General features: G+C 48.0%; 1 protein-coding gene across 16 annotated transcripts in view; it reads left to right on the plus strand.

Annotated features, from left to right (window-relative positions):
- NUP214 (nucleoporin 214) overlaps nucleotides 1–21,357 on the plus strand; it is an 81,040-nt gene extending 59,683 nt beyond the window's left edge. For 4 of the 16 annotated variants that reach the window (XM_083721293.1, XM_083721301.1, XM_083721306.1 and 1 more), the window contains 8 exons: nucleotides 880–2,637; nucleotides 4,949–5,019; nucleotides 6,654–6,810; nucleotides 10,534–10,686; nucleotides 16,427–16,598; nucleotides 17,507–17,649; nucleotides 18,860–18,884; nucleotides 21,159–21,357. In XM_083721293.1, coding sequence (XP_083577419.1) covers nucleotides 880–2,637; nucleotides 4,949–5,019; nucleotides 6,654–6,810; nucleotides 10,534–10,686; nucleotides 16,427–16,598; nucleotides 17,507–17,649; nucleotides 18,860–18,884; nucleotides 21,159–21,192 — 2,513 coding nt within the window. In that variant the 3' untranslated portion in view covers nucleotides 21,193–21,357. Of the gene's footprint in view, nucleotides 1–879; nucleotides 2,638–4,948; nucleotides 5,020–6,653; nucleotides 6,811–10,533; nucleotides 10,687–11,196; nucleotides 11,364–16,426; nucleotides 16,599–17,506; nucleotides 17,650–18,859; nucleotides 18,919–21,158 lie in introns of those variants that run through there. The other 12 variants (XM_083721302.1, XM_083721303.1, XM_083721308.1 and 9 more) reach the window with 6 other exon arrangements.
- Nucleotides 21,358–21,562: the final 205 nt, after the last annotated feature.

Raw genomic sequence — 21,562 nt, forward strand, 5'->3', positions numbered from 1 at the left:
TTGAAGAGAATGTGGCCCTCAGGCTGGGGGGGGGGGGCGCTTCTCTAGTCCTGCTGGTACAGCCACAACTCTTTCCTTCTCTAATCCAGGGATAAGGAACCTTTAGCCCTCCAGATGTTGCTGAACCACAGGTCCCATCAGGCCCAGCAAGCATGTCCATAGCAGTCAGGGATGATAAAGCTCAACAGCATCTGATGGCCTTTTTTTAAACTGGGTATGCTGGAGGTTGAACCTAGGCTCTTCTGCATTCAAAGAATATGCTCTACCTCTAAGCTCTGCCACTAAACATAAATCTCCCTGGATATATGCAGTAGGAAAGGAGTGTTGTTTAGTCGTTTAGTCATGCCCGACTCTTCATGACCCCATGGACCAGAGCACGCCAGGCACTCCTGTCTTCAGGAAAGGAGTAAACAGAAGCAAATGTTTCAAGAGATTGGGAATAGCTGGTTGACTTGATCTATAGCTGCAGTTTGCCAGAAGTTGGTGAGTGGTTTATGTAACAGACTGTGGAACTGATGGTCTGGAAGAGGAGGGGGGAAAGGTTTTTGAGGTTAAACCAAACAATACACAACTCAACAAACTAAGCAGAGGGACATAGGAAGCTGCCTTTGATTTAGTTGAGCTGTTAGGGTCCACCTAGCATGGTATTGTCTGCATTGAGTGGCAGTGACTCTCCAGTGATTGAGGCAGAGTTTCTCCCAGCCCTGCCTGGTGATGCTGATTGGGATTGAACCTAGGACCTTCTGCAGGCAAAACAGATGATCTACCTTTGAGATATGAATTCTAGGGTTTATGCTGCTTTGGAGCTGGGTGGTAGTGATCAGTGAACCTTACCTTTGAAATTTATTTGCTTTGTGTCTTTCTCTTGTGCCTTGGCAGCAATACCTTCTCCTCCAAAACAGCTGAGCCAGCCTGATGCCTTTCCCCTTGGCGGGAACGTGAAATTTGGAACCCCTCTGGAGAGCTCTTTCGCTTTTGGGTCTGCAAAACCGTCCAGTCTTCCAGGAGTCCCCATGACAAGCAGTGGCTCAGGAGCTCCAAGCCCGGCAAACAGCCAGGTGACCTCAGCCCCTGTGGCCTCCGTCCCTTTCTCAACCTCTGGGAAACTGGAAGGGCTTCCATTAAAACAAGGAGATCACCTCTTCCAGGGCACCACTGCTGGGGAGACCCTTGGGAGTTTCTCTGGGTTAAGAGTCGGTCAAGCTGATGAGAATTCCAAGGCTGCCACTACCAAACAGCCTCCACCTGTTAATGCCACAGGAGGACAGCAAGCAAAAGCGAACACAATACCTTCTGGGTTTACTCTTGGAAGCTCTTTGCAGGTCAGCAAATCAACAGAGGTGGCTACCTCTGTGATGACAACCAGCTTAACATCAGCGTCTGGCAGCACCATCTTCAGCAATGTCCAGTTGGTCAACACAGGGTCTCCTGCTCTCTTTGGAGTGCCTGCAGGAGGAGGTGCCAAGTCAACTTTTGCACTTGGGATTCAGCCAGCAAATGCCACAGCAGCAACACCCTCTTCTGCACCGGCGGCAAACGCTACTCTGTCATTCGGAAGTCTGTTGAGTTCAGCTCCAACTGCTGTGGGCACCACACCAACAGGTAAAGGAGAGGAAGATGCCAGAACCTCCCCAGGCCCTGAAAAGCTGCCTCCGAGTGATGCCAGCAAGCTTGGAACAATGCAGCTGCTGCCCCAGCCCCAGGTCCATACTCCAGAACCTCCTCGAGATCCTCCTGCTCTGGCCACACCTTCGTTGGAAGAGGTGGATGCAATCAGTCTTGCTGTGGCAGCAGCGGGAACAGTAGCGCCTGCCAAAGAAGCCGTTCCCGCCACTACTCCTACTGATTCAAAGGCTGAGGTGGTTTCTGTGGCAACATCTCTGGACCAGCACACTCCAGCAACCTTGCCTTCAGCAAGCATGGCCTCTCAGCCTGCCGAAGTGACCAGAGCGCTTCCAGCTTCCTGTAGCCCAAGTGCGTCCATCCAGGCCCCGGCCACTGGCACCTCTGCGTTCACAGCCAATGTCTCAGCCCCTTCTGTGTTTGCACAGCCCCCTGCCACCTGCTCTTCTGGCTCAGCCTTCAGCCAACCTGCAATTGAGGCATTGGTGACCCCTTCCATGCCCCCCATCTTCGGCCAGCTCTCTGCAGCGCCGCCTTCTCCATTTAACCAACCCCCTGCCACCCCGCCACCATCCACCTCCACCATCACCACACAGGCAGCAACTTCCGGGTTCAGTACATCAGCTTTTGGTGGTGCCACCACCTCCACAGGCTTTGCTCAGCCAGCCTTTGGCCAAGCCCCCACCTTCGGCCAGCCAGCCAGCACATCCAGTGGGTTCACCTTCAACCAGGCAGCCTTCGGGGCTGCTCCTGCATTTGGGCAGATGGCTTCTTCCACCACCCCTGCATCCAGCAGTGGGAGCGTCTTCGGGGCACCATCCAGCACAAGCACCACCAGCTCCTTCACTTTTGGACAGCCTACGGCCACTGCAGGCACCAGCCTCTTTGGCCAAAGCAGCACCCCTGCTTTTGGGCAGAGCTCCAGCTTCGGGCAAGGGGCATCCATCTTTGGGGGTGCAGCCGCTGCCACCACCCCAACATCCTCAGCTGGATTCAGTTTCTGTCAAGCTTCAGGTAAGAAGGCATGTGCAGGGACCAAGGGGTAATGGGTTAAGCGGGAGAGGAAAGAGCCATAGCTCAGTGGCAGAGGGACTGCCTTGCATGCAGAAGGTCTCAGCTTCAGTACCTACAGTCTCCATGTTGGGTCAGGAGAGACGATGAGACTCGGTGTGGACAATACTGAGCTGGTTGAACCCAGTGCCCTGGCTCAGTTATAAGACAGTATCCTATGGTTCTGTTCAATTCAGCCCTTCATTCAGATCCATGAGGACTAGAATCTTGCTTTATTTTTTAAGGGAAAGGTCCATGACTCATTGCTGAAACATCTGCTTTGCATGCAGAAGGTCCCAGGTTCATTCCCCAGCAGCATCTCCAGGGCTGGCTGAGAAAGACTTTCTGCCTGAAACCCCGGAGAGCCGCTGCCAGTCAGGGTAGACAATACTGAGCTTGAAAGACCAGTGATCTGACTTCAAATAAGACAGCTTCTGGTGTTCTTCCTGTGTTCCCATGAGGTGTCCTGTTCCCAAAAGTGGTATCCCACCAAATTTTAAAGGTGACTTTAAAAACCTCAAGTTTTCAGAAGAAATATCAATGATTTGGGACATTTTTAGTTTTCTCACTGAAAGAATTGGAAATGCAGTTCCTGCCTGGAGGCCCCTGTAATGTACAGGAAAGGTGATGGGGGAAGCCCAGGGCATGATCCATCAAGACATTCCACTCCCCAGAAGCACAGCAGGAGGATGGGGCGAAGGGAGCTCTCCCAATGGATCACAGTGCCCAAAGGTGGAAAACTAATTAGGTTTCAATATACAAGATGCACATTTAAGAAAGAACATCCCCCCCCCCCGCCCTGCTAATTACCAGGACAAAATATTTTAAAAGGCATAAGTGAGCCCTGCCTACAGGAAAGGGGCCTTAATTACAGGAAAGTGCCTTAGTTTTGATGGCAGGGTATGCATTTTGAAGTGAGCAGGGGAATTCTTTTTAATACAAACACCTCATTATCTTTTCATGGGAACAGGTGATTAACACAGCTCCAGATCCTTCTTGCACAAAGGAAATCTGAGTCCTCGGCTGGGACTCATTTAGCAGTTGCTGCCATTTTGAGATGTATTTAATGGAAATCCAGGCCTTTTTAATTCCTTCAAGATTTTAGAACCTCAGCATTGCTCAGTATTTTTGCTTTTTTTGGAGAAAAGGAGAGGTGATGGGAGTTGAAGCTTATTCATGTACAGGGGGCACCACGTTGCCTATCCTGGCGTAATGTAATACGTTGAGGCCATGCTGTACTTATCACTAAGCCCACAATTAAAACCATTTTGCATAGCAATCAAGGCCAGCAAGAGCACTACTAAATGTAGGAAGCTACCATATATTGATCAGGTGATCAGTGGTGTTCACATGGGCTGGCAACAGCTCTCCCGCATCTCAGGCCAAGGGAGTCTTTCCCAGTCCTTCCCAGAGATACGGCTGGGGATTGAACCTGGATCCTTCTGCATGCAAAGCAGGTGCTCAACCCCACTGAGCTATGGCACAGTCCTCCTCTCTCCTCCCCACTTCTTCTCAAAAGACCTGGGCAAAGAGGTACATTTTTGTGAAAAATTATACAAGGAGGGGGCCACACTCACCTCGTAAGGGGGGATGTTCCATAGCCTGCCGCACATCAATGCACCTCCTACAAACTTGACATGGCAGTGGCATTTCTAGCAAGGCCTCCTCATTCTGCACATGCAAGTCTATATTCTATGGTCTCCTTCACTGACTTGTTCTCCTCTAGGCACTTTGGATTGTATCCCCCAGTTAACCTGGCTTTTTGGACTACAACTCCCATCAGCCTCAGCTAGCACAATCCAGTGGTTCCCAAAGTCTTTCAGGCCACTTCCCCCTTGGTTCCATAAACTCATCCCCAGTGCTCCCTACCCTATGAAAAGCATTATTCAAAATTTGCATGATTCACCAAGGGCAATGAAAACACAGTGCAATTCAAAACACTGTGTTAATCAATGGCAGAGTTATTCAAAAGACAATTAAATATATTTAGGTTAGCTAATTCAACAGAATTGATGAACTTGATCCAGTGATAACATCTTCCCACTTTGGCAACCCCTAGCCTGGACAAAGGGACTGGCTTGGCAAGCTTGCTCTCATGCATTCTGCCCCAGACACAGGATCCCAATACTTGGAAGGGACTCCTGGCATCATCCAGACTGACCCCTCCCCTCAAACTCATATCTTTGGTTCTAGTCCAGCAGTCCTCATTTGTCTTGTGTCTAAATGCTGACTTTTTCTCCCTGCCCTCTTTTCTTTCTTTTTCTCCCATGTCCAGCATTTGGCTCCAGCAGCCCAGGCCCTGTGTTCGGGCAAGCAACCAACACCAGCGGGAACCTCTTTGGCCAGGTAGTCTTTCCTGAACTTATTGTCACGCTTCTTCATGGGCAAAAAAACCCCTGTGCTTGGTTCTGGTGGGAAGAGCAGGGGAATCCCCCTTAGGGGTTTATATATTCCAGGACTGTAGATCAGGAATAGCCAACGTGTTGCCCTCTGGATGCTGCTAGTCTCCTGCCTCCCATCATCCCTGACCACTGGCCATCCTGGCCGGGGCTGCTGGAAGCTGGAATCCAACAACATTCTGGAGGGCACTGCCTTGCTTCATCCTGCGGTAGTTTTGCATTGTGGTCGATTCAGGGACATGCAAGGAAGTGCTTCATACAGTGCAGAGCAATTTGAGTTGAGGATACCTTGAAAACCACATGAGCGTTTATATCCTAGCTCACCTGACCATGAAAAAATGCCTGCGCTCTGCCTTCACTGTTTGAAGCAGTGATGTTGCTGAACACCAGTTTTTGGGAACCCCAGGAAGGAGAGAGTTGCTCCTTTTGCTTAGGTCCTGCGTGTGGGTTTCTCATTGGGGCAACTGGGTGGCCACTGTGAGAACAGGCTGCTGCACAAGATGGGCTGCTGGCCTGATCCAGCAGGCTTTCCTTATCATCTTCAATGTGTTCCCCAAAATCCAATCTCCCATCTTGCAGGAACTGATTGGCTGGCTCCTATCTTGCCTCCCTCCCCACCTCGCCCACTTTGCTAAACACAGGATTCAGATTCTTTCCCTTAGAAAAGATGGCTCCTGTGTGCTTAGCAGAGTAGGGGGAGGAAGAGCCTAGAAGACGGAAGGAAATACATTGTCCTTCACAGCTTGTGAGTATTCAGATGTCTATAGCCCACCGCAATTCCTCAGAGTTACAGATGAAGTTGAACACATTATCTACTTAATACTTGCTTTCTAAACTCATGGCTGTCCCATCCCATTCATCTGTCAGGTTAGCAGAAATACTAAGCAGTAACTCTTTCGTGGTGGTACCTAAACCCTGGAATCTGTTTCCAGCTTCAGGACAGTCAGTCCTAGAGAATGACCCTTTTAAATAAGCTGTCAAAACTTTTCAGGGATGTTTTCATGTGCATGTGTGTGTGTGTGTGTTTTATCATCTTCTGTTGCTGTTGTGATTTAAAAAATAATAATTGTGACTTTCTTTTCCTTTAATTGTAGTCCACTTTAACAAATAAATTTTGAAAATCATGCTATATACATTTCGCCAAATTTTTTGTATGTAAAAGCAATATATAAGTACAGTCATACCTCTAGTTGTGTTCGCTTCATGTTGCGGATTTTTGGGTTGTGAACACGGCACACCTGGAACTTCCGGGTTTTGCCACACGCGCAGAAGCGTTCTGTGTGCTTTGCGCATGCGCAGAAGGGCTCTATCATGCTCCGTGCTTGCACAGAAGCACCGCTCTAGTTGCGGACTTTTCAGGGTGCAAATGCCACCCCGGAACGGATCATGTTCGCAACTAGAGGTACCACTGTACCTAAAATATAAAGTCAGAGAATTTGCAAGCCCACTAACACTTTTTGGATCCCAGCCCAAGTCTGCAGGGGTGCTTGTAGAATGCCTCTACTCCTCATGGAATCTGGCCCCTGTGTACCTGCGAGCCAGTGAAAACAGTTCTCCCCCACTTTTTGTTCCTCCTTACAGCAGACTTCTTCTGGCGGGGGTCTCTTTGGGTCTGGAAGCAGCGGCGGGAGAGGTGGTGGTTTCTTCAGTGGCCTAGGAGGAAAGCCAAGCCATGAGGCAGCAAATAAGAACCCTTTCAGTGCCAGCGGTGGGGGATTTGGTTCCTCGGCCACCCAGAGTAAGTATTGCCAAGTCTTGCGTGTTCAGTGTCATAGCTACTCCATCTTTGTTCCTCAGAACTGGCTGATTCACACAGGGTGTTCTCACCCCCCCCCCCCCCAATGCTGGAAGGCCTGCATCACCCATGTGTCATCACCTTATGTGAATGACCTATGCCGTGTAGAACTTCCCCCTCAGTGGAGCACTTTATGAATTAAATCTGTTTGCACTGGCAGTGGAAGCAAAGAAGCAAGTGATCAACTGGTGTGGACCAGGGACCTAATTTCTAGGCCATGGGTCGGCAAACTAAGGTCCGCGGGCCGGATCAGGCCCAATTGCCTTCTGGATCCGGCCTGCGGACGATCCAGGGATCACCGCATAGATCGCCAGCACATGCGTGTTCTTTTCCTCTCCCTTTCCCTCACATGGTGGCGGCAGCGCCTCCTCCCTCCCTCCCTCCTCCTGGCTTCTCCCTGCCCTGCCTAGAGGAGGAAGGGGGCTGGGCTTTGTTGGTGCCAGCAGCAGCAGCGCTTGACTGGCTGCCATTTTAAGCAGCCCCTCTTTGGAGCCCTTTCGCACGCTGCTCATCGTCCCTTCGCTGCCACCAGTCCCTGCCGCTTGCAAGACACAGGTAAGCAGCCACTGGGGCTCGTGGTGCTCTTGCATCATTCTACCCCCAATATAGTCTGGCCCCCCACAAGGTCTGAGGAACAGTGGACTGGCCCCCTGCTGAAGAATTTTGCTGACCCCTTTTCTAGGCCAACCAGAATCTTTTGGCTTTCACAGTAGCAACAAAGCCCAGGGTGAGGATGGGAATGGATTTTGGAAGTGACAGTGGTGGGGAGATCAAGTCTGCTTGGCAGCCAACCATTAGTTACAGAGCTCCTGGGTTTTTTATTTCAAATCTTGGTTCACATGGGCTCAGTTCAGTGTCCCTATAAGCAGCTTAGGACCCATGTACCACTTAGGTGTCTCTTCACACATAAACCTGCTTTTGTATTGAATTTCTGCACCGGAGGCCCTTCTCTGGGCCCCTCTCCTGCTGGAAGTGAGATAGGTCCTGTCAGGCCTTTTAGAGGTGTTTTAACTTTTGTGTTAAGTTGTGTATCCATTTCTGTTTTGCCAAAGGCCCCATTCTCACCATACACTTAAAGCACTATGGTCCCACTTTGAACAGTCATGGCTTCCCCCAAAGAATTCTGGGAACTGTAGTTTGTTCAGAGTGCTGAGAGTTGTTAGGAGACTTCTGCCCCACCTCACAGAGCTACAGTTCCCACAGTTCCCTGGGAAGAAAGATTGATTGTAAAAACCACTCCAGGAGGGGAAGAAGGGTCACTTAACAACCCTCAGCACTCTTAACTCTCCCACGTCCCCACCCCACCTCAACCCTACTTCACACCCTCCTTGAGTGTGTTTGCCTGGCTGCAATGTGTCCTTGAACTCTGATCATGCGTCTTGCTTGCCTGATGGAGGACAGAAAGGAGTGTGTGTATGTGACGGTGTGTAGAAACCAGCCTACTGTACAAAGGCAGAATTGCCGTTAGTTGCTCCACCCACATTTGCCACTGCCCCTGCCATGTGGCCCTAGGTAGGTTGTCTGGAAAGGAAAGTAGCCCTTGGTCTGAAAAAAGGTTCCCCTCCCTGATTTAGCTCCAATGCATACTAAGGCTTTTTAATGTAGTGGTGTCAGTATTTTGGAACCTTGTTCCTATTGAAATGAGATGAGCACCTACAGTTTTGACATTTTGTCACCTGCTGAAAATGCTTTTCTGCCACTGAGCACTTTTAGGACATTAATTTGATTCAGCAGCAGTCATTCTTTTCTGCATTATGATCAGCCAACTATAGGGGGTGGAAAGGGCTTTATTCTCCTCAGTATTTGTGCGCAGGGGGTTGGGCCGCCCACTGTTGAGCAGGCCGCCATTCCCTGCCACCCGCCGCCACCGGGAGAGCACTCATGTGCTGGGTGGGGCCAGGACGTGTGGAGAGGGGAAATTGCCCTCTGTGTATGTTATACCCTGCTGCTGCCAGGGGCAGGTCGTGCAAAGGGGCGTATGATGTCACGTACCGCCGCACCCCCTCAATGCAGGGGGCAAGTCGGCACCCCGATTGTATAATGTAATTATTTTTTACACCACCAAGATATTTTTCTTATGAGTTGATGGTTTGTTAATATTCTTCAATAATAACAATAATAACAATAATTACAATAATAATGGTGTCACTCTGATAAGTTTTCTAATCCAAATTAATGTAGTGAATAATCCATATATACTCTCTTTCTTTCTTTCTTTCTTTCTCTCTCTCTCTCACGACCTTACACATACACACAAACACACAATTAATAAAGGAGGCTGGGTTCCGAAAGAAGCTGCAGTCTTGAGCCCAATCCCCTAAATCTTAAGGACAAAGAGGTCTAGGAACATACACATGTGCCTTATCCTTGAGTGGTAAAGAGAAGTTTCCACACACTCACAACACTAGAACTCCTTTGAACTTTCCTGGGCCCTGAGGTTTGCAAGAGGATTCTGATTCTGAAGATCAGTGAGGCTTTCACTTCTGTGAGCCATAACTAGACATGGATGTAGAGGCACTTTGAGAATAAAGGCTTTATACTCTCTCTTTGTGCACATTATAGTGCATCTGTCTCACTGCATTTGCTGAAAATGCAGGGACAAGTAGCATTGGTGTCCTGAATCCATAATAGGGGGGGGGGGCTGCATTTGTAGCCCTTTTGCTCAACCCATCAGGGAGACAGGCCCAATTGGGCCTTCTAGTGATAGCAGTGGGGCTGCTCCCAAAACCCTCTGCTTCAGGGCTTCCTGTGGACAGCTGCTGGCAGGGGTTCCAGTATCCAGCCTACTTCCTGCCTGCCCACACTTTTGGCAGGCAGAATGAGAAGAGACCAGCAGAAACCCCAACCTGGTGGAAAAGTAGTTTGGGTTACAGCCTTAACCCAACAGGCTGGAAGCCTATGGGGCTCCAACTCCCATCAGCCCTTAGCTGATGATCCCCAGAACATAACCCCCATGTAAGTTGCAGGCTTACTGTATTTCTCTGTTATAATATTTTGCTGCTTATCACATGTGACTTTGATTCCTAGCATGATAAGGTGGTAAATTTTTCATTGATGGCTATCAATAGATGGTTGTCATTTAAAATCTTTTCTCCTGCTCTTCATAGAGGGGTCACCCCTCCCTTTTCTGTGGTGTCATGATGCTCAGTATTCACATTTTAAGATGGGCAGTTTGATACAAAGCCCCTCCCTCCTCCTGCAGACATCACTTCTTTGATTCAAGACTGGTTGTTGCTGGTTCAGATGGTCAACCTCTTCTGAAAAGCAAATGGCTTGAGTGAGCCGGGAAAGCCAAATAGTGCAGAGGGGAGGAAAAACAACCCAGTGTGTCTAGCCTATTTGACCAGGAAGAGAATTCCATACAATCTTCTCAGGGAGGAGTGTATATGTGTGCATGTGGTATAGCAGCAGTAGCAGTTCAGATAATAAGTCTTAATGGTCCTGAAGTTCAATGAAAAGGGGGGGAAAGTCTTTCCATTTCCAGAAAAGATGCTGTTCCTCTGGTGCCAATTCTTTCTCACCATAGGCAAGCGGCGACATGTGCCATCTTAAACCCCTAATCCTTATTGTGTCTCCCCCCCCCCCCATTGGGCTTTGGGCACTTTTGGGGGGAGGCGGGCCTTTTTCTGGTATGTAAGAAAAGACTCTCGTTTCTCCCCGCCCCAGATACATCAAGCCTTTTTGGAAACAGCGGTGCCAAGACCTTTGGATTTGGCACCACCGCCTCCTTTGGCGAGCAGAAGCCGATGGGCACATTCAGCTCTGGTGGAGGGAGCGTGGCATCTCAAGGCTTTGGGTTCTCCAGCCCGACTAAAGCAGGTATTAGTTTGTCTATTGTTTCTTCTTGTGAACATAGGAAGCTGCCTTCCGCCAAGTCAGACCCTTTGGTCCATCTGCCCCAGTAGAGTTGGTGCTGACTGGCAGAAATGGCCCTTCTCTCGGGGTTTCAGGCAGGGGACATTCCCAGCTCTACCTAGAGATGCTAGGGATTGAACCTGGGCCCTTCTGCATGTAGAGTGGATGCTCTACAACCAAGCTTTCCCCACTATAGGGAGAAATTGGGAGAACTTGTTCTTCTAGCATGGGGAAGATCCTCCTGCCTTTTGAACAACAGTTACATCAGATCTTGCATTCTAGGCCAACTTACACAGCACCACATAGGGGACATTGGCTTTGAGTTTTCTTGTGGGTTTTCCCTTGTGGCTTCCGGTTGGGCCTTGAGGGAACCTGATACAGGGCAAGATGAGCCACTTGCCTGATACAGCAGCCAGACACTTCTGATGCTCTCCTGTTCTCCCTTCCACTTTTCACTTCTTTCTTCTTTTCAAGGCTCAGATTGGCAGCCGAACAGAAAACTGTGCAGCCAAGAGGTGCAAAGGGTGTGATTCCAGAGCGTGTTGAGAGGAAAAGAGAACAACTGAGAGGCAGTGAGGGGAGAGAAAGTGGGGTGCTGCAGGAGTCAGGGGAGAAAGTGGAGTCAGACACATTCACAGAGGGAGGGAGGAGGCAACCATGTACACAAGTGTTGATTATGGAAAAACAGGTCTTCTTCTTTTTATGGGTCTTTCCCCACCACTGTTGTCATCAAATTGTAGATCATGTATTTCTCTAGATATGTAGTGAACTGACCCAAGGGGAGGGTGGGGAGAAGCAACCATAGAGGATGGTCCCCTCAATACTATATCAGTGTTCCCACAGGGTCCAAAAGGATGAGTGGCCCTTGTATGTTTTGACTTTTAACGGTTGTGCTTATGTCCTGCTTTCAGGCTTCCTTTTGGGGCATCTAGTTGACCACTGTGAGAATAGGATGGTGGATTTAGATGGGCCTTTGGCCTAATCCAGCAGCCAGGCTCTTCTTAAATTCATATCAGGGTGCTCTGCAGCTTGGACCAGGAGCTCTGTAGGTCAGGTGCTGGTTCCCTGTGCCACTGGTACTGGTGGATGGCAGAAAGGAAATGACCACAGCTCAGTGGCTGAGCACCTGCTTTGCATGCCGCAGGTCCCCTTACGGTAGAACATGATATATAGTGCTATCGGAGGCAGCTTGACTCTGAATACTTGTTGCTGAGAATTGCAAGAGGGGAGAGGAGGGAAGCTTCTCACTGGGGCATCTGGTTGGCCACAGTGAGAACAGGATATTGGGCCAGCTAGACTTATGGCCTGGTGCAGCAACCAGGCTCTTCTTATGTTCTTAACTTGCAATACATGCGTTGGTTCCCACGAAACTTGGAGGACACGGGTAAAACCCAATGGCTCATGGACAAAAGTGTCACTGGATCTCTAATCTCTGCTAAATAATTCAGCTGCTCTCTCTTCCCCCCACCCCCCAGACAGTTGTGTTTACAACCGGGTAGTATCTGTTACATTGGTCGGGACTGGAATTTCATCCAGGGTATTAAAATGCACCTCCAGTCAAAAACAGCAAGGAGCTATATTGGTAGTCATTTCTTGTAGCAGACAGGCAGCCTGTTAATAAGATGGAATTGTGTGTTGAAAAGTGTACATGTAAAACAGTAAAAACCGTGAGCTGCATGGAAGACTAGGGGAGGGGAGTTAATTCCATGCCAGGGATTATTGGCAAACGGAGAGAAAATAGGAGTAGCCGGTATCATAATTCCTCTATGTGCATCTGCAGGGCAGCCTCAGTTGAAATGCAGGTGATGCTTGTGTGTTCCAGTAAACCGTGGTTTAGCAGGAAGTGAACCCTGCCCAGCCTGGTTGCTCTCACTTGGCTCCTCCCTCTGGTGCAAGCAGGAGAAGCATACCGAGAGGGCACAGTTAAGCTTGGCTTCCTATGACAAACCTGTGTGGTTTGTTTTTCCCTGGCAAGTCAGAATCACAAGCCACAGCCTTCAACCATGGTTCTTCGTTTGCTTTCAAATCCTACCTTGTTTGGGAAAAGAGAACCCCAGCCTCAGCTTTGGATGTTACAGGAAGCCAGACTTAGTTGTGGTTTCCTGACTTGTTTCTCCTGTCTCATGCCAAGGTAAGAGCAAAGTGAGGAGTGATCAGACAACTCTGCAGAAGCATGCCTCTTGTTCCCAATAAGGTAACAACTTGTTCTGACTTGTCATGCACCTGTGAACAGAGCCAGTGTGCAGATGTGGGTTTTTTAGGTCAAAAAAGAGAAGGTCAGCCAGAATTATCATAAGTGGCACCTTTTCTAAGAGGCAGCTTAGGGGTTGGGTGTTGCTTTCTTTTAATTGAATCCCCCCACCAGCTTCTATCCCAAGGATGGGGAACCTGTGACCCTCCAGATGTCATTGGACTCCAGCTTCCATCAGCCAGCAGGGCACAGTGGTCAGGAATGATGGGAGTTGTTGTCCAGCCATGTCTGAAGGGCCACTGGTTTCTCACCACTGTTCCATCATACCTACACTTGATGAATAGGTACAACAGAGGCATATCAAATTATTCATGGTGTGGAGGAGGGGGATATAGGATTCCCCACTTCCTTTTTCTGTAATACTCAAACTCAAGTTGTTAGATGGTAGATTCAGGACAGACTAAAGAAATCAATTCTTTGGACAATGCAGAATTTAATGTGTGGAATTTTCTGCCACGAGCTGTCTTGGTGGTCTTTAATGGGCAGTGGAAAAATTCATGAAGGAGGGCAAAGTTTGTCCACAGTTGTTAGCATGCTAGGGGGCAGACAATGGAGGAGTGGACTTTGGTTTTCCCATCCTACTTATGGGCCTCCAGGATGCATTTGGCAGCCCACTGTGTGGGAAAACGGAGTTTTGGACTGGATTGGCATGGGTATGGACACTTTCTAAGCCCAAGGGCTGCATGCCGGTGCTGGAGAGGTCCAGAGGCAATAGTGGGTGGAGCAATGATTATCAATTGTCCCTTTATAGGGACATTTGTCCCTGTAGGCTGGTTTCTTCTCACATCCACTTGCTGTTCTCCATCCAGGCAAGCAAAAGGCATTGTCAGAGTTCAAGGGCACATTTAGGCCAAGGAAGGTGTAAAGTGGGGTCGTGTGTGTTGTCTGTGGAGAGTCCCAAGGACTAGGCAGGGGAGCCCTTGGAGGGGCTACATTTGTCCCCCAGACCTGATGTTATCCACCCCTGTGATGATGGGCCTTTGGTCTGACCCAACAGGGCTGCTTTCTTTGGCTTTCCTCCTTTACTTTAGAATATGATTATTTTATGTTGCTTTTCAGGACCAAGGCCGTTTCGAAGGAAAAATTGTAACACAAAACACAATTAAATAACAGATTTGCGGCTCTGGTCTTCAAAACCACACAGAGTTGGAAATTTCCAAAAGCTAAAAAAAGAGCAGCATAAACACACAAAAACGGCACACATCCCCACCAACTGTCAAGTCAGTCTGTGTCATCAGATGCCATCATGCTGACAGTAGGGGAGGGTATTCTAACGCCCCACCAGCTTCCTAACCAAAAGTTAATTGGAAAAGGTGTGTCTAAAGAAAATTGGGGTGGAAACAAATGTCTCTCCCAGAGAAGGAAGTTACATAGGCGAAGAGGCCACCACCAGAAAGGCTCCATCACACATTCCTTCCCACTAGCCAGATTTGTACCTTCTGTCATGTTGGTGAGCTGAAGGCAAACAAATTGGTTCAGTTCTTGGCTCAGTGTCACACACTTCCTGGGTGAGCCGTGAGTTTGTTTTTACAGGAGAGGCTCAAAAGATGGTGTGTGCAATGATGTCACTCCCAATGTGAATCGTGCCCTGGCACTCAAGGGCTTTTTTGCACTCCTAGGAAAGGGCCGAGATGTTACTGGCTGTATGAGAGATGCTGCAAGCAGCCTTTCAAGCAGACCTTGAATACTTTTTATTTCCCATACACCTAGTGTCTCCTTCCTTTTTTACGTACGTTTCTTTGTGAGAGCATGGCCCTGAAAGCAACTCAGAAAATAATCTTTTTTTTTGGGGGGGGGGAATAAAGACCCCCTCCCTCAGCTGTCACCAGTCATTCCCATTAGGAGAGATGGGAAGCAGGGTTCATCCCATCAGCTCTGCCAGAATACCAGCTCCATTAAGCCAGCCGGTCCTTATAAGAATGGCTGTTTAAGAACTGGTACCCAGATTTGCTTTTTTCCTCTTCCCTCCTTGTCCCATTTTCCTCGTTTGTCATGTGTTTCTTTTCTTTTTAAAGCTTGTAAGCCAGCCTTGTTTTCAGTTGATTTCACAGATACAGGCTGCTGCAGGAGCCTTTTTCAGGGGCTGGAACGGAAGAGTAATGTGCAAACACTGATAAATAAATAAAGCTTGGCATCAGTTAAAATGAAAGTGGGGCAACAGGAAATGGCATCATAGACTTGGGAATGTCTTGCTTTCCTCCTAGTCTGCTTGTGTCGGGTCAGGGGTGTGTGGATAGCTTGCCTCTAGGGTGCAACACACCGCTGTGCTGAAATGGTTGCAGTTTTGCTGGCGACATCAGAAAACAGCTACCTTAGCAACTGCTATAGCTTCCCCCCTCCTTTTCCCCATCTTTTGCTGAGAGCTGCTGCTGCTGGCGGCAGCAGCAACTGCTGCTTTTTCATGCAGGCGCTCTAGAGCGGGCGTTCTTGGCCTGTTTTTCTTTTAATTCATGTCCAAGGTTTTTCTTCTTAAGGACATGCCTGCAGAATCTAGCCACCCCTTTTGCAGTAAGTGCTGTACAGAGGGTGAAGAAGGCAGCTCTTAATGACAAACTCCCCCATCCCCAACCCCCCCCTCTCTCTCTTTGGTGCATTCTTGGGGGGGGTGGAGAGTTGGGGGTGATGGTTTCCGATTTGCAGTTCTCAGGGACATCCGGACTCTCTCGAATGAAGGCCAGCAGGAGGTCGAGGTTCCTCTTAGATGGGAAGTTGGGGGGAATGCAGTGCTGTAAATCCGATAGAGCATTTCTCCTTTGCAGACATAGACTGCAACTCTAAAAGAAAAAGATGAAAACACTAGCTAAGGCCTTCCTCTGCCTAAATCTGTTCCTTTCTGCTTCCCCACCCCCACCCCATTCCCACTTTTGCCTCTTGAATTAAGCAATGCTTCTCTCTCTCTCTCTCTCTCTCTCTCTCTCTCTCTCTCTCTCACACACACACACACACACACACACACACAAACAAACAAACACAGTCTCTTACAGAGAGAGTTCAAAATCGTGAGTTCTGGCATCCAAAAAGGTGTTGAGCCTGATCTACGTTCTTTGCTTTGCCCAAGAGGCCAAAACATGAGAGGACTCATCAGACTATTGCCCCCTCCCCAATTTCCTTTTTTTAGTTGCACCTTAAAAAAGGAGGGCAGAGGATATTTTGTAATATTTACTGACTTCATGTTTTCTAGGATGAAATGGGGGCTTTTGAAAGTGTGTCAGGGTCCCATTGCTTCTGCAGCACAAATAAAGCCCCTCTCCCCGCAAGTTCAGGTCTGTGGGGCTTCTGCACTGGGAAATGACCTAACTCTGATTTCTTCTTTCTTTGCTCTTCTTGCCTTGCCTTTCTCTCTCTTTCTCTCTCTGTTATTTTGACTTTTTATTTATTCTTTTGCTTGTGTATGTCCCTTTTCTTTTCTTTTCTTTTCTTTTCTTTTCTTTGTTTGCCTCTGTGTTTGCTCAGGTGGCTTTGGAGCTGCTCCTGTGTTCGGCAGCCCTCCCACTTTTGGGGGCTCCCCCGGGTTCGGAGGGGTGCCAGCATTCGGTTCAGCCCCAGCCTTTGCAAGCCCTCTGGGCTCGACGGGAGGCAAAGTCTTCGGAGAGGGGACGGCGGCTGCCAACGCTGGAGGATTTGGGTAAGCCACAACAACAAAAGCAACAAAACAACAGGGTCTTGGGAGAGGGGGTTGCAGTGATATCCAGGTGCCCCGTTTTTCTTTCTTCGTTTGAATAAATATTCTGCAAGCCACCCTTCATTTCACTACATTTCATTATATTGATTTCTTTAATCAGATTTCTTACTTACCCTTTGCCAGAAGGTCCTGGGGCAGGTAACAGCAATGAATTATACAATTTCCCCCAAACCCCACCCACCTGTGCAAGGGTCAGCTGCCATTGTGCAGTCAGGAACCTTAAAGCCAGGGAAGCTTGCTTTCATTGCAAATCACCAAACTGGTTAGGATTGGCCGCACTACAGAGTTCCCCATGGAGAACTGTGATAGCAAAGTGAGCTGGGATTTGAAGTCAAGCAGTGCCTATCAGCTTACTTCAAGCTCCATGGGGCTGCTGCCGCCAACTGATCTTTGGGGCTTGCAAAGAGCCAAACCCAGGGAGCCCCTGCTTAGTGCATTGAAACCTTGACCATCAGCTGATCAGTGGTACTACAACACACTGTGCTACTCTATTTACCAGCCTTGTACAGTGCTTTGAAGTCCTCATTGTGGGGACTTCAAAGCACCCCTTTGCCTGATGTCATTGCGATGTCAGTTGATTGGCAGGTGGGTGACTCTGTTAATAAAAGGAGGGCAGATACACCTCACCAAGGAGGGCATTCCACCAACGGGGAGCCACCATTGAGAAGACCCTGTCCAGGAAGAACACCAATCCAGGCAGCAGTACCAACATGGCCTCCCTTGCCATTCACAGCACCCAAGTTGGCTGATTGTGGATTTCTGCCTTCATCTAGCTCCTTTTGCTTCACTTATCTTTTTTAAAAGCCACACTCTCTTTAACCCACTGCTTGCTCCTGCTCTATGTTCCACAGGTTTGGCGGCACAGCCAACACAGTGTCATTCGGAACGCTAGCAAGCCAGAACACCCCTACCTTTGGATCCCTCTCTCAGCAGCCCACGGGTTTTGGCACACAAGGCACTGGCTTCTCCAGTTTCGGGTCGAGTGGAGGAGGAGGTATGAGCTGTTCTTGACCCTAAATAGGAGGGAGCTTGGAGAGGTGGGAGCGTGGGGAGCTTCAGCACTTGGTCAGTCATAAACTGTTAGAGGCTGGATTTCACATGAAAACCAAGCTTAATCGTATCTTAAAGGGGAGCAGGGGTTGCTGTTTAATTTTTTATTGCATTTATACCGCACCTTTCCAAGTTGCTCAGGGTGGTGTACATGGTTTCTCTCCCTCATTCAACCACTCACAACAACCCTGTGAGGTAGGTTAGGCTGAGAGGCAATGACTGGCTCAAGGTCACACCCAGTGAACTTTGTGGCCGAGCAGGGATTTAAACCCTAGTCCAACACTTTTAACTGGCTACACCACACTGGCTCTCTGTTGGAGAGACTGAGGGACATAACTGTATCCAGCATACTTCCTTTCATTCCCCTTTGGGGGTGGGAAAATAGAAATAAATGTATATTTTAAACCACACTTTTAAAACCTTTATGTAAGGGTTAGAGCATTTTTAACCACCTAGAGACAATTGCAGTAAAGCAGTACATAAATTGTTTAAATATTTTTAGCAATTTACAAAACACACCAAAGCTGATGTTAAGCCCCCAAACCCAGAAACCTTCCGCCGCCATTCATTTCTCGGGCTTATTGCTCTCTGCACCTTCTGAATAGGAGTCTGCAAAGTCTGCTCATGAACATGTGCAGAGTTTCCATCCCCTTGTCCTTGCCATCCACCTTGTTCTTAGATGTTTTGAGGAATTTTTTCTCAGAACAGGGAAAATGGAAGTCCTCCTTCACACAGCCCCTAATTAAAATTTGCTCTCACAAGAAGTAGTTACAGCCACTAACGTGGGCGGCTCTAAAAGGGGGTTAGACAAATTCAAGGAGGAATTAGGCTGTGTTCTACCTCTCCTGTCAGAGGGAAGGTGTCCCCAGTTGCTGGGAATCAGAGAAGCTGCTAACAGTTGACAGTACTGTGCTAGATGGACCCAATGGTCTGACTTTTTAGAAGGCAGCTTCCTCTGTGTATGAATTAAAAGAAGAGCTTTGGTTGTGGGTTAGAGTTAAACACTAGACTGGAGAACTGGAGTGATTGGATACTGGTTAGGGGGCAGAGAGAAACTGTGCTGATGGAATCCTGACACCTTTCCTTAATGTGTGTTTTGTACTATAACCCATCCAATAATCCCTTTAACATTGCTTTTCCCCCACCCCTTACAGGCTTTGGCTTTGGATCGTCTAATGCGTAAGTCTCTCTCGTGCTGCCTTCCACGTTGTCGGTAGGTTTTTCAGTTTATTTTGTGCCAGAAAGAGAGCTTCTTTTGAGGTGAAATATATTATTAAATATGGTAATCCCTTCTTGAATTTTGAATCAGCAAGAGATGATTGTGGGCTTTGTTCCCTCTCTTGTAATAACATTAATGAGAAGCTTAAGATCTAGAAGGCAGTGTTTCTCCCGTGGAGCTGATCCTCCCTTAGAAATAGGCAGCTCATTTCTTCTATTCTTCACCCCGCACTTTTTTCCTTTGTAAATGTAGGACTTTAACCAACTATTTTTGGAATGCTCCGCAAAGTGGGAACTCAGTAAATGCTCTTTGGAATGCAGAGCTCTCCTGAGTAAACTGAGGCAGCAGTGTGCCCACCATTGGAAAAGTTCCTGAAAGCCACAAGCACTGTGTGCCAAAGCAAGCTTTGCCATCGTGGTAGAGCACCCATCAGTCTTGGCCTGCAGAGGCATTGTGAGACTCCCATCTCCCCATCAGCCCCAGGCAGTAGTCTAAAATATATGGAGCATCACAGGTGGTCAAAAGCTGTGCCTTTTGTTATTCTTGTTATTAGTATTATTTATTAACACAATTTTCATAATACAGCCTCCCCCTCATCTCTCAGCAGAGAGAAGGGGTGTCTATAAAGTACAATAAAACAAACAAACAGACAAACCGAAAACACTAATCTATCAGCGCTATCAAAAATCAAGCCCAGAATGTTCAAAGAAAGTTTTGTATGCTGCTGGGAGATGTCAATGCTTATGGGACTGGCCAGTGGTGCAGCCTAGCAATGATTGGCTGAGCTGCCTTTTAATTTCAGAGGTAGGAAGAGCAGAAAAAAGAATCTTGCCTGCCATTAGCTCTCAGCTGCTCAGGTCCATGAGCTTCTAAGGCCAGTCTGGTTAGGGGCTGATGGGAGATGGAGTCTTACAAGAGATCTGGCAAGCCACAGGTTTCCCCAGGGAACAAGCAGGAGGAGGCCTCAGATTTGGGGGAGATGATCTTTTGAAAAGAGTGTTGGAAAAGGGGAAGGGTCAAAAGGAGAAGGCCTGGAGAGGCAGCCTGAGAGGGTAAGGGGAAAAAACTGGTGCAAGAAACACAAAGCGAGGCCAAATATCCAGACACCAGGAGCTACAGAGAGGAATCATTTCTTTTCTTTTCTTTTTTTCTTTCTTTCTTTCTTTCTTTCTTTCTTTCTTTCTTTAAAGCATTTGTACCTGCTCTTCTGCCAGAAAGTCTCCTAGAGTAACTTACATACAAGCAGTTAAAACAAAGCAGTCCCTGAGACATAAATATTATTTATTTATTTATTGGTTGGGTTGGGTTGGGTTGGGTTGGGTTGGGTTGGGTTGGGTTGGGTTGGGGGAAGGCCTCTGGACTTTGCCTCACGTGCAAGGCTTGTAAAAGTACCCAAAACAGGGCAAGGTGCCACGAAGCAAACTAAAAATAAGCTGGGCCTTTCACCCAGGCAGATTGGCAATCTCAACACTTTTTGGGGGGGGAATCTTGGGGAGATGTCCTTCTCCTTGGCTCATGGGGAGCAGTGAGGGGAATGTGGAGCAGTAGGCACACTTGTTCTCCAGTCCTCACTGTTTGGCTATTTTTAAACCTAATAAATGCTTGTGCTTTGAAGACTCACTTGGGATGGAATATGAGAATTGGTAACACTGGGCTGTGACAAAGAGATATTTGGGTTTTTCTTCCCTTTTTAAAAAATAAGCAGCTTAAGAAGTCTGTTCCCTTTTTGGGAAAAGGGGGTCCAAGACAATTCAACTAGCCTGGACCAGTCAGAGGTCTCCTTAGAGCCTCAAACTCTCCAGGATTCTTGGATTCAGGCAAGGGTGGAGAACCTCTGACCCAGGAGCCAAATCTGACCCTCCAGGCCCCTCTCGCTCACCCTTGGAAGTTCACAACCCTTGCCAGTCCTTAAATTTTTGCATGGATGAAGGATAGAGATGCATTTGTTTGTGTAGAAACTAGCATATTGTGCAAGGGAAAAATTAACATGAATAGCCCCACCCATGTTTACTGTGGCCACACCCACCAGTGCCATGTGGCCCTCAAGGTTGCCCAGGTGGGGATGCAGCCCTGAGGCTTAGAAGGGTTCTCATTCTTGACCTTAGGCTTCCGTCCTTGAAAGGGTCTAGCAATGGCTGGTTTGCAAATGGGATATTCAGAGTTAAGCCTCTTTGGCATTGGCAGAGAGAGGGGTCTCTTGTTCTCACCCTTGTTTTCTCTTTTTCCTCTTTCAGATCCACCTCTGGGTTTAGCAGCTGGAGAAGCTGAAAGGATGCCTGCTCATGTTGTGCTTCTATAGGGTGGTCAGGAGTGAAGTGAGGAGATAAACATATTGCAATTAAATGTCAGGATTTTAATGTTTAAATTAGTTTTTATTAACGACTTTAAGTGTTACAAAGCAAATAAATAAAGGAAAATAATCTTGTGTATCCATTTTCGATTCATAGTCTTTTTCACAGTTTGATTACATTCAGTATGAGACATTGTTGTCATAGACATCATGTGATTGGGGGGAAGAAAAGGGAGGGAGATGGGGGGTAATATTCTTTCATTCTATTGCATCATGTTAATGTAGAGTTTGTGTCAGCACCATGTGGGTAGGTCCTTTATTTGTATATTTTTTTATTTGTATTGGCAT

This window comes from Podarcis gaigeae (genome assembly GCF_964106915.1).
Source record: "Podarcis gaigeae genome assembly, chromosome: Z".
Taxonomy (NCBI): Eukaryota; Metazoa; Chordata; class Lepidosauria; order Squamata; family Lacertidae; genus Podarcis; species Podarcis gaigeae.